This window comes from Theropithecus gelada, chromosome 11, assembly GCF_003255815.1.
Source record: "Theropithecus gelada isolate Dixy chromosome 11, Tgel_1.0, whole genome shotgun sequence".
Taxonomy (NCBI): Eukaryota; Metazoa; Chordata; class Mammalia; order Primates; family Cercopithecidae; genus Theropithecus; species Theropithecus gelada.
The window spans coordinates 35618435-35632034 of NC_037679.1; the positions used below are offsets into that span (position 1 = coordinate 35618435).

The 13600-nt window shown below is 37.8% G+C and overlaps 1 protein-coding gene across 5 annotated transcripts in view; it reads right to left on the reverse strand.

Moving 5' to 3' along the window:
- The window catches only part of OSBPL8 (oxysterol binding protein like 8), a 222126-nt gene that overhangs the window by 140022 nt on the left and 68504 nt on the right, over positions 1 to 13600 (reverse strand). For all 5 annotated transcript variants that reach the window (XM_025401400.1, XM_025401395.1, XM_025401401.1 and 2 more), the window contains one exon: positions 4177 to 4285. Coding sequence is in view for 3 of the 5 variants with exons in the window: in XM_025401395.1 (XP_025257180.1) it covers positions 4177 to 4218 (42 nt within the window). In the remaining 2 variants the exon portion in view is untranslated. The remainder of the gene's footprint in view (positions 1 to 4176; positions 4286 to 13600) is intronic.

A 13600-nucleotide genomic window follows, 5' to 3' on the forward strand; every position in this document is an offset into this window, starting at 1 on the left:
AGTTCGAGACCACTCTGGCCAACATGGTGAAACCCCATCTCTACTAAAAATACAAAAAAATTAGCCTGGTGTGGTGGCGTGCGCTTGTAATCCCAGCTACTCGGAAGTCTGAGGCAGGCTTGAGTCAGGGAGATGGAGGTTCCAGTGAGTCGAGACCATGCCCCTGCACTCCAACCTGGGCAACATAGTGAGACTCTGTCTCAAAAAAGAAAAAAATTGTATTATGTGCAAGAAGGAAAGCAAAAATAATAAAGTCAGATTTTTTTCACAACCTCACACCAAGATCACTGTAATAGTCTTTTCTTTTCTTTTCTTTTCTTTTTTTGAGACAGCATTTGTCTCTTGTCGCCCAGGCTGGAGTACAATGGCATGCATGATCTCAGCGCACTGCAACCTCAGCCTCCCAGGTTCAGACAATTCTCATGCCTCAGCCTCCAGGGAAGCTGGGATTACAGGTGCCCACCACCCTACCTGGCTAATTTTTGTATTTTTAGTAGAGACGGGATTTCACCATGTTGGCCAGGCTGGTTTTGAACTCCTGACCTCAGGTGATTCGTACGCTTCAGACTCCCAAGGTGCTGAGATTACAGGCGTGAGCCACTGCGCCCAGTCTTGTAATATTCTCTTAATATTCATTCCTCCAAATCATTTTATACCCTGCTTTCAGATTCATCTACATTAAAATACTCAATGGCAAACCATTACTTACAGAATCAAGTCCAAAATCCCTGGTCTAGCACCTAAAGTCTTCCATAAATTTGGTCTCTATCTGGCATATCCATCATTATTCCTCTAGACATCAGTCACTTACTTCCATCCTTAATTTTTTTTTGCTAATTATACCCTGAATAAACTGAGCAATTAATTCCCTATTTAGCCTTGCCTCTCACTATTCTCTCATCTGGCATGCTTTCCTTGCTCATTTTCAATCCTATGATCCCTACGTTCATGTGCAATTCAAAGTTTATGTCCTCTTAAGAAAGCTTCTCCAACTACTCTAGTGTGGAGCAATCACCGAATCATCACAGGCCTCTCCTGACTTTTAATTATTTATCTTTTTGGAGAGAAGGCTTAATATTAATAGTTACATTAACAAAAAAAAAGTTGCTTTTATTTAATGGATGTTTACAGTATGTGCAGCCCTGTAATAGGCACCTCATAGACATATTTTCTCAATTAATATTACAAATAACTTTGGGAGGCAGATATTACAATTATCTCTATTTATAAGGAAACTGGAAACCTGGAGAATTTATTACCTAGGTCATACAATTAAGTGACAGGGCTCAGATTTTAACATGTAGCTAAAGGTCTTACAGAGCTCATGTTCTGATCCACTTCTTCCAGATCTAAACAGTAACTAGCTTAAACCGAGCAGTTCAAAGGTGATTATTTTATAGCTAACTCAAAAGTGGACCTCAATGTTAGTTTCAAATACAGAATATTTCAGTAGTTTACACTGAAATTATCAGTATTACTTTCTCTAAAATTAGCTAAAATATCTCATAGAAGGAACCTAATGAATAAGAAAAAACTGTTCTCACTACTTTTTTTTTTTAATTATTTTTTTGAGACGGAGTTTCGCTCTTGTTGCCCAGGCTGGAGTGCAGTGGCGTGATCTCGGCTCACTGCGACCTCTGCCTCGCGAGTTCGAGTGATTCTCCTGACTCGGCCTCCTCAGTAGCTGGGATTACAGGCAACTGCCACCATGTCCGGCTAATTTTTTTGTATTTTTAGTAGAGACACGGTTTCATCATGTTGGCCAGGCTGGTCTCGAACTCCTGACCTCAGGTGATCCATTCGCCTCAGCCTCCCGAAGTGCTGAGATTACAGGTGTGACCCACCGTGCCTGGCCTCTCACTACTTTTTAAACAACTTTTAACTTCTCAATATCAACAAAATTTGGAATAGTAAATGACTAAGGCCGGGTGCAGTGACTCACGCCTGTAATCCCATCACTCTGGGAGGCCAAGGCAGGTGAATCACCTGAAGTTGGGAGATTGAGACCATCCTGACCAACACAGAGAAACCCCCATCTCTACTAAAAATACAAAAAATTAGCTGGGCATGGTGGCACATGCCTGTAATCCCAGCTTCTCAGGAGGCTGAGGTAGGAGAATTGCTTGAACCAGGGAGGCGGAGGTTGTGGTGAGCAGAGATCACGCCACTGCACTCCAGAAATGACTAAAACTTTGTTACTTTAGCCAAAGGAGTCTGGTAATAAAATGTAGTAACATTTACTTGGACACATACTTTGAAAGGTAACAACAAATTTTAAGACACTCTATTCAGAAATATAGGTATATAATCAACATCTTAGTAGTAAAGTATTTAAAGACAGACAGATTTCAGTTCTATCGCTTAAGCTGTGAAGTCTTAGAGAAGATAATTAACCTCCCTGAGCCTATTTCCCTACCTCAAAAAGTGAGGATAAACAAATATCTACCTTTAACAGCTGTTATGAGGACAGTCTAACAAAGCATACACTTAAAAACAGCCACTGTAGTTATTACTGATATTTTTAATATCACTAGAAGACCAAAAGTATTTGAGTTGAAAGAATCTAAGACAGTCCAATAGATTTAAAAAAAAAAAAAAAAAAAGGTAAAGTTTATGATAAAGTAAACGTAAGTTCTACAGACAAGGCTTAATCTTAACTTTTCTTCTGAAATTATAGTAAAAATAAAATAATTTACCATCCGTTTTCCATTTAAATCAACATGACAACAGCCTTCTTCATAAGCCAAGTTATTTCCACACCCATTTTCTTCTCTACTAACAACTTATTTTAAAGTTTAACTTTTTTTGATCATTTAAGAACCCCAAACAAGACTGAACCAGAAATTCAAGAAAGGCTGAGACCAAGTTAATACAAGTCAGCAAAACTGCATTTTGCTATCAATCATTAGACTGTTCCTACACTGAAGCCTGAACAAAGGACATTCACTAAATTAAAATTTACAAACACCTCAATCTAATAGTGACTCTCAATTCCACAGTAATATAAAAGACAGAAAAGTTGGGCTCTACCTTATTCCAACAATGTAAATTTGTTAAACAATCCACCACCTAACTAATGATAAAGCTACCAGCTGACTACATTTTACTGAAGGGGGAAACTTTACTTTAGGTAACAGAAACATTGCTAAGAATCTCTACCTAAATATATAATGGAGTCACTCAAGATGCAATAACATAACTGAAAATGAAATTATTCTGGAGTAAAATCTTTTTGTACAGTGAGAAAAAAATGACCCATCATCATTTAGTCCATCCTACTAGTGATTTCTTTTTTAAATGTATTGGGTAAGGTATACTTTTCCTGTTACTTGTTTAATTTCAGAATATAATTCAATTATGATCACAGGGCAGAAATGTTTACTAAATCTTTACATTTTTATAAAAAGAATATATATGGCAATTGCTCTTAATTAATTTTAACTGTTTCATTCCCGCTATTACTCATAGCTGCATGTGATTTGAGATTTGGAGGCATTTAATTTCCTCAAATGTTAACATTCTCTTGATTTCACTTAAGACAAAGGTTTTGGGAGAAAACAAATGATTCTATTAGTATGTCTTTCACTATATGGCTGGGAATATAGGTAAAATAAGAGGAGGAGGATGGAGCAGAAATTCAGAAAATTGGGTTGTGCTCCAACAAGCTTTAAGCTATCTGTAATTTTCGTTTTTTGTTTTTTTTTTTTTTAAGAGACAGTTTGACTTTGTCACTCAGGTTGGAGTGCAGAGGCGCTATCTTGGCTTACTGTAACCTCCACCTCCCGAGTTCAAGCAATTCTCGTGCCTCAGCCTCCCGAGTAACTGGGACTACAGGCACGTGCCACCACATCTGGCTAATTTTTATATTTTTAGTAGAGACAGGGTTTCGCCATGTTGCCCAGGCTGGTCTTGAACTCCTGAGCTCAGGTAATCCACCCGTCTCAAGTCTCCCAAAGTTCTAGGATTACAGCTATCAGCCACCATGCCCGGCCAGCGATCTGTAATTTTCATATCATTTAAGGTACCTGTAATTCTCAAGAAGTTAAAGCCTTATTTTAAAAACAGTTTTTTAAAAGTTTGTTTTTAATATATTTTAAAAACAAAACCCTGGCTTACATCAAACACTTCACAGTTACAAATGATAGAATCTTACTACGTCATATTTGAACTACTCACCGAAGTTCGATCAGGTTCTCCATCTGCCAAACCTCCCTCCATAATGAAAGAAGATAGGTTTATGCTTCTCTTTCCATTAATGTGCAGCCATCCTGTAAATCTGCAAATCCTAAAATAAAAAAATCATATTTATTAGGACTGGGATAAAATTGTGACAAGTAGAAATAAAGCACTGAGTTTATTAGGAGGGAAAAATCATTTTAGTCTGAGGTTATTCAGAAATCCAATAATTAAAAAGAAAAACAAACAAATTTTGACATGGGCTTGAAGAATGGTAAAGGTTCAGAGAAAAATGAAAGAAGAAAAAGATATTCCAAGTGAAGAAAAATAGTAAGAGCAAGGTTAAACATGAGATTGCCTAAAATCTGAAAGGATGCATAAATCTACTTATGAAATAAGTACTTCTAATGAAATAAATTAGTATTACATTGGTAAAAACTAAAAAGTATGCTAAAATCCATCATGGGACAGAATGTGGGGAAACAGATATTCTCACGTACTTTTGTTATGAGAAGACAAATCAGGACAATTTTCTGGAGGACAATTAAAAATATGTATGTTTTAATCCAGCAATTTCAAGACTAGAAATTCTCCCACAGATATACAAATGCACAGAAATATAAACAAATCCAACAAAGTAATAAATTTGATGAAAAAAACTAGAAACAACTTTAATGTTGATGGCTAGAAGCTTCCTTAAATTATATTACAGACATACAATAGAATATCATGCAGCAATTTTTAAAAATGAAGATCTGTATATACTAAACTGGAAAGAGGATCACAACACGAGGTGGGAAATGTGAGTGATGGAACATTATATAATAAGATACTCTTTGTTCTTCTGTATATTTCCATTTTTACCATGAATATGTATTACTCTTCTACAGGCATGCCTTGTTTTATTGTACTTCGCTTTACTGCACAAAGAGATACCGCCTTTTTTACAAAATGAAGGTTGGTGACAACCTTGCAGCAAGCAAGTCTATCAGTACCACTTTTCCAACAGCATGTGCTCACTTTGTGTCTCTGTGTCATAGTTTGGTAACTCTCAAATATTTCAAACCTTTTCATTAAAATATCTGTTACAGCAATCTGTGATCAGTAACCCTTGATATTACTATTGTAATCATTTTGAGGCACCACAAACTACAGCAATATAAAACAACTAACTTAACTGAAATGTATGTGGTTTTGACTGCTCCACCCATCTGCCATTCTCCCATTTCTCTTTCTCCTGGCTCTTCTCTATTCCATCAGACACAATAATATTGAAATTGGTCCAATTAATAACACTACAAAGGCCTCTAAGTGTTCAAGTAACAGGAAGAGCCACATATTTCACTTTAAATCAAAAGCTAAAAATGATTAAGCTTAGTGAGGAAGGCATGTCAAAAGCCAGAAGCATGGCCTCTTACACCAAACAGCAATGTCATGAATGCAAAGTAAAAGTTCTTGAAGGAAATTGAAAGTCCTATTCCAATGAACACACAAATGATAAGAAAGCAAAACAGCCTTATTGCTGATATACAGCAAGTTTGAGTGGTCTGGATAGAAGAACAGGCTAATGATACAGGCAAGGCCCTAACTCTCTTCAATTCGATACAGGCTGAGAGGTGAAAAAGCTTCAGAAGAGAAGTTTGCAGCCAGCAGAGGTTGTTCATGAGGTTTAAGGAAAGAAGTCATCTCTATAACATCAAAATGCAAGATGAAGTAGCAAGTGCTACTTGGAGAAACCACAGTTAAGTTATCCAAAAGATCTAGCTAATATCATTGATGAACATGGCTACACTAAACAACAGGTTTTCAATATAGACGAAATAGCCTTCTATTAGAAGATGCCATTAAGGACTTTCATATCTAGAGAGGAAAAGTCAACGCCAGGCTTCAAAGCTGAAAAGGACAAACTGACTCTCTTGTTAGGGGCTAATGCAGCTGATGACTTGAAGTTGAAGGCAATGCTCATTTACCATTCCAAAAATTCTAGGGTCCTTAAGAATTATGCTATAACTACTCTGCCTGTGCACTATAAATAAAACAACAAAGCCTGGATGATAGCACATCTGTTTACAGTATAGTTTACTAATATTTTAAGCTCACTGTTGAGACTACTGCTTAGAAACAATATTCCTTTCAAAATATTAACACTCACTGACAATGCACTTGGTCATTCAAAAGTTCTGGTGGAGATGTACAAAAAGATTAATGTTATTTTCATCTCTGCTAACACGACATCTATTCTGCAGCCCATGAATCAAGGAGTAATTTTAACTTTCATGTCTTCTTATTTAAGAAACACATTCAGTAAGGCCATAAGGCTGCCAGAGATAGTGATTCCTCTGATGGATCTGGGCAAAGTTTGAAAACCCTATGGAAAGGTTCACTACTCTAAATGTTACTAAGTACACTTGTGATTCACAGGAGGAGGTCAAAACACCAACATTAGCAGGAATTTGGAAGAAGTTGATTCCAACCCTTATGGATGACTTTGTGGGTTTCAAGACCTCAGTGCAGGAAGTCACTACTGATGTGGTGAAAACAGCAAGAGAACTCGAATTAAAAGTGGAGTCTGAAGATGTAACTGAATGGCTGCAATCTCAAGATAAAACTTGAATGAATGAGGACTTACTTCTTATGGATGAACAAAGAAAGTGGTTTCTGAAGACAGAATCTACTCCTGGTGAAGATGCTGTGAACACTGCTGAAATTGACAGGAACAGGTGCAGAGAAATTCTAGGCAGAAAAGGGCGGGTCCCTGGCAAAAGCCCCACCCTCAAGCTGAAAAGCGTGAAATGGCAGACCAAAACAAGAACTTATATCCCTGTTTTCCCGTTCGAATGTTGCCTTTTCCTAAACCACCCATGGCCTTGTCCTGCCCCACCCCATCTTATGCCTATAAAGACCCCAGACTCAGCCCTAAGAGAGGAGAAGCTGCTGGACATCGGGGAATATGGCTGGACATTGGAGAGAAGCGGCTTGACTTCAGAGGGACAGCCTGATAGTGTAACTTCAGAGAAGAATCCAGTGGGAGAAGGCTGGGCTTCAGTGAAAGATTACTTACCTGCCCCATCCCCTTTTCAGCTCCCCTTCCGGTTGAGAGACACCTTCATGACAATAAAATCCCCCACATTTACCATCTTTCAATTTGTTCATGTAGCCTCACTGTTTTCGAGGACACTGGACAAGAGCTTGGGAGCCACAAGTGTGGATACAAAAGGCTGTCACACGGGCCCCTTGCCCTCATTGGTGGAAGGCAGCCGTCTCATGTGAAAAGGCAGAGGGCCCACTGATTTATTATTAACAGTTAAGCCATCCACAGACAGCAGAGCTAAAAAAGCACTGTAATATGCCCTCTGGGGGGGCTTCATGAGTCACAGGCACCCTGCCTGGACGCTGCCACAGAGCCTCCACGGAGTTCGCTCCTGCCAGTGCCCAAAAAGCACTCGCTCTGGCTCCTGCACCTGCTCACCTGTACACTCCTTCCTGCAAGGGGTGGAACACAGCAGGTCCAAGTGAGTGGAGTTTGATCCTGCTGACACCGAAATGGCAACCCAGTTTCAGTGCTCATGCACTCCAGTTCCCACTTTGTTCACCCACTCACTCACTCTCATGAGGAGTGGGGAGTAGCAGGCTGAGTAAATGAGGCACCCTTGTCATGAGTCCCATGAAGGGGTCAGGGAAATACGCTACTTCAAAAAGAAAAAAAAAAAAAAGATTTAGAATACTACATAAATTTAGTTGATAAAACAGTGGCAGGGTTCAAGAGGACTGACTTTTTCATTAACAAAACCTACAACCTGAACTCTCATAGTAACTATAAATACTCAAAGGTCTCTGATAACCTCTCTAACAATTATTCCTTCAAAGAGATAACAAAGCCAAAACCAATAAAATCAGTAGACTTCTAATCATTTTCTTGGAGTTTCAAAAACATTTTCTTATTTCTACGAGTATAAAAGGCCTTACTGAAATATAAAGGCTGGTGAAACATTATTTAATTGGACTTTGTAAGGTTGGCATTTGGTTCCTTTGACATAATCAATAAGAATAGCCCAAGAGACTACTCTGACTTTCAATTTAGAAACATATAAACTTTCCTTGACTACATGTATTATAATATATTGTAATTATTTGTTCCCATGAGCCAATTCTCTTCAAGGACAGAGGCTATTTTACTGATCTGTGTTTCCAGTGCTAGTTCATGGTAGACATTTCATTAACAGTTGTTGCACTTAACTGTCAACTCAATTATCTAAGTGAATAAATAAGAATCCAAAACAGCAGATGATACAAAAATTATGTCTATGGGATGCACACTGATATTTGTATTTGAATACTGCATTATTATACTCTAAAAATTTGCAATATTAACAACAAAATAACAAAACATCATAAGCAGCTTTTACTTCAAAAAATATTTTACTAATCTTTTCATCCTATCCATTCAATGTTAGGGATTCATCTATTCCTAGGTATTATACTGACCACTATGAATACATCAATTTGCGAAGCAAACAAACCCTGCCCTCATGGAGCTTATATTCTAGAAGGGGAAGACAACCAATAAAAATAATAAATAAATAAATTATGTATTAGAAGATAGTAAGTGTTATGGTAAAAAGTAAAACAGGTTAAGACTACCCAGGGATTAAAGGGTTACAATTATAAATAGGATGGTCATAGTAGGTGTCATTGAAAAGGTGACATGTGAGCAATGATTTGAAGTAGGGAGGAAATTAGCTATGCAGATATCTGAGGGAAGAGTCTGAAGGTCAGAAGAAGCTGCCAGTGCCAAGGTCCTAAGGCAGAAGTTTGAGGAATTGGAAGAAAGCAATGTAGCTAGAACACATGTGAAGGAAGGGAAAAGCAGAAAATGTTTCCCCACAGAGGTAAGGAAACAAAGTATAAGTACATCATATTTGGTCCTGTGGGCCAGGTGTTCCCAATGCCTGGGCCACAGATTGATATGGGTCTGTGGCCTCTTAGGACCTGGGCCACACAGCAGGAGGTGAAAGGTGGGTGAGTGAAGCTTCATCTGTATTTACAGATGGGGGATACAGATGTATATCCCCATCATTTGCATTACCTCCTGAGCTCTGCCTCCTGTCAGATGAGTGGCAGCATTAGATTCTCATAGGAGCACGAACCCTATTGTGAACTGTGCACACAAAGATTCTAGGTTATCTGCTCCTTATGGGAATCTAATGCCTGGTGGTCTGTAACTGTCTCCCATACCCTCAAGACTGACCATCTAGCTGCAGGAAAACAAGCCCAGGGCTCCCACTGGTTCTACATTATGGTGAGTTGTATAATTATTAAACAGGGTACACAATAAGTGTAAATGAGCTTGAATCATCCTTAAACCATCACTGCCCTCCCGGTCTGTGCAAAACATGTCTGCCACAAAACCAGTCCCTGATGCTATAGAATATATCTCTTTTTTTCTTTCTTTTTTTTTTTTTTTTTTTTTGCTTTCATTGTGTGTGCATGTACACGTGTACATTTTGGGTCAAAATTTAAAATGCACTTCTTCCTCTAAGTTGCAGTCAAAATAGTTGGAAACCACTGGTGCAGTGCATTTGGAGTAGAATCTCCACTCTGCCACCCTATCATTTTCCACCAGCATGACTGTGAGCAAGTCCATTATCTTCTCTGAATCTTTGTTTTCTCATTTGCAAAAAGGGAATATTACGTGCTCTACATATTTCACAGGATTGTTGAGAGGACCCCAATAACATAATGTGTGTATAAGCTTTATACCAAAGCTCTAGACCAATCAAAATTTGCTTCACAGACCAGAAAGAGCTCTAGCAGTATCCTCAATGACAGCGTTTTACCAGTGAGTTTTATAATTTATATGTTTTCATGTTACTAATTAGCATCCTTTCACTTCAGTTTGAAGAATTCTCTTTCATTTTTTTGTAAGGCGGGTTTAGTGGTGGTTAACTCCCTCTGCTTTTCTTTTCTGGGAAAGTCTTCATACCTCCTTAATTTCTGAAGAACAGCTTTGTCAGATAAAGTATTCTTGGGTTACAATTTTTTCTTTCAGCACTTTAAATAAATATATTATTCCATTCTCTCTAGACCTGCAAAGTTTCTGCTGAGAAATTCACCAATAGGCTTAAGGAGTTCCCTTGCATGTGAGGATCCTTTTTATCTTGCTGCTTTTAAAATTCTCTGTGACTTTTGACAATTTGATTAGATATGTCTTCTTTGGGTTGAATCTAGTTGGAGACCTTTGAGATTCCTGTGCCTGGGTGTTTATCTTTTTTCCAAGATTAGAGAAGTTTTCAGACATTAAATCTTTAAATAAGCTTTCTGTCTCTCTCTATTCTCCTTGAATTCTACAAATGTTAGCTCTTTTGATGATGTCCCTAAATCTGTAGGCTTTTCACTCCTTTTCATTCTTTTTCTTTTCTGATCAAATATTTTCAAATATCCACTGTTTGAGTTTATCAGTTCTTTCTTATGCTTGATCAGTTCTGCTGTTAACAGTCTCTATTGCGCTGTTCTTTTTAATTATTCCAACCTCTCTGTTAAACTTCTAGTTTTGTTTGTATTGCTTTTCTTATTTCATTGAGTTGTCTGTGTTCTCCTGTAGTTCACTGAGCTTCCTTAAAATAATTATTCTGATTTTTCTTTGACAGGCAATTCATAGATCTCCATTTGGGGAGGGTTGATTATTGGAAAATTATTGCATTCCTTTGGTGGTGTTATGTTTCCTTGTTTTTTTAATGTTTCTTATTGCATTGTGTTAAGGTTTGTTCACTATATGGAGTAATCATCTCTTTCAGACTTTATAGGGGTTTTGGTAGGAAAAGGCCCTACCCTATGGCTACATTCTAGGCACTGGCTGGGTGGTAGGATATGACATATGTTAGCCTTTTACTCTAAGTGATATGAGAACCCACTGGAGGGTTCTGAGCAAGGAATAACATGATCTGAGATTTTTAGTTTCTCTGTATTGACAATCATAGTGGGAGAAGGGTAGAAACTGGGAATTCGGTTAAAAGGTTACTGCATTAATCTAGAAGAGAGAATATGATGCAAGAATGAAGATGAGAGCCATAAAGATACTGAGAAGAAGAAGAATTCTACATGAATTCTGAAAGTAGAAGCAAGAGGATTTCCTGAAAAATTGAATATGGAGTGGGAATGAGAAAAGATACAAGATGACCTAGATTTTTGGCTCAAATGACTGAAGGATGTTGATCATTAAATGACATGGGAAAGACAGCAGGAGCAGTAAGGTTATCTTCTTTGGGAGAGCAGGCCAGAGGATAACCAAAAATCAGAAGTTTAGTTTTAGGAATATTAAGTTTGATATGTCTATTCCATATTCGTGTGGACCTGTTAAGCAGGCAGTTGGATTTAAGAGTTTGCGGCTCAAAAAAGAGATCTGAGCTGGAGATAAAATTTGGGGAGTTAACATATTGATGGCATTTAAAGCTATGAGACTGAATCAGACCACCAGGGAGCAGATATCAAAGGATGGATTTCAGAACTTCTTAGGCTTATGAGTCTACTTCTTAAGCTTAGGGTCCACTAATTACATTAAAAATAAAAAGGTCATTACCAGTGTTACCTGCCTCAACAGAGCTGCCTTCTCTCTATTCCAACTTGTTGGCTGAAAGGGTATCTGCAGAGCAGATAACAAGAACATATTTCATTTCATTTTGGGTCAACTAATTAAATTAAAAATAAAAGGGTCATTACTAGTATTACCTGCCTCAATATTCTAGCTAGTTCCTTGAGTTTTCTATAAACCAGTTATCTTCCAGTTCCTGTAAGCAGTATGTTATATGCAGAAGACATTAACAAAATATACAAATTCAGCAACATTAGGAAGAACATGGTCAGTAAACAATATAATAGCCCAGCATTATCTGACACATTTTTACTAAATGCCTCCCAAAGGAATTCAGTCCAATAAAAGAGGTCTAGCAAATAAATTACTGTACAAGTGCTATATAACACATTTGGGCAAAGTACTGTGGTAGTTTAGATTAGTCCAAAGTGTTTGGGGGAAACTGCATAGTACTGAAGTCTGCTGCTTCCAAATGACTGGCATTTTAAAATACAAAACTATAATCAAACAAGAATACCAAAATATTATGCAAGTCTGATACTATGTCTCTATTCTCCGGACCTTGGAAAAATCATTCATAACAGGAAAAGGACAATGACACCTACCCTACACAGTTAAACAAGAAGAAAAACCACTGAATGATTTACTTATTACTCTTCCATCACCATTAAACTGTCCAAGAATTTAGTTATGACATCACACAAGGATCTGTCTAGGCAAGGTTCATCTTGATTAATTCTGTTGGCTCTAAAAGAATTCTTTTTGGTCGAAGACCTATCTTTCTCCAGTTCAGGGAAGTTTCTTCTGCTTTTTTTGTTTTCTTCTGCTTTTTTTCTTCCTTTCTAGTCTCTGTTCTTTCTCGCTAAAATTTGTATTAGAAAAATGCTGGACCTCCATCTTTCTTGATTTCTTTTTTTTTTTTTTTTTTTGGCGCACTCCGCTTTATTTTATACAGTCGTTTGTGGAATGTTGCCAAGTCACAAGACACATTGTTGTTTTTCTGTCCTTTCCCTGACTTTCTGGATTTTCAAGATGTTTACATATAAACAGGCCCCCAACCCTTTCTTGATTTCAATGTGATATTTAACATTCCATTTATTTTTGGGTACTTCCTGAAGTATCTTATCAACTTTATTTCCCAGATCACTAACTTGCAAATTCTACCAATTTACCATCTTTGGACCATTTTATTCCTTAGCCCATCCAATGACTTTTAACTTTCGTCTTATTCCCCAATTACACATTAGTCTGTTATTGTTTCATGACTCCAGTATTTTTTTGAATCTTTCTAACTACACAGGAATTTAACTGCTCTGCTGTTTGGTGCTCTTCTGTCCAGAGAATCCTCTCTGTTTCCTCTGAAGTTATTTGTTACTTCTTCTTGATGCTTCCCCTTCTGTGCTGTTGGTTTTCCTCAAGTATCTGGTGATCCTAAGTTGTCTAATATATTGATGAATAAATGCTGTGTAATTTTTTTTTTTTTTTGAGACAGTGTCTTCATTATGCTGTTGCCCAGGCTGGAGTGCAGTGGCACAATCACAGCTCACTACAACCTCAACCACCTGCGTGCAAGCAATCTTCTCACCCCAGCCTCCTGAATAGCTGAGATCACAGCAGACACGCACCACCAGACCTGGCTAATGTATTATTTATTTATTTTTATTTTTTTTTTGAGACAGAGTTTCACTCTTGTTGCCCAGGCTGGAGTGCAACGGCATGATTTCAGCTCACTGCAACCTCCGCTTTCCAGGTTCAAGTGATTCTCCTGCCTCAGCCTCCCGAGTAGCTGGGATTACAGGAACCTGCCACCACACCCAGCTAATATTTTGTATTTTT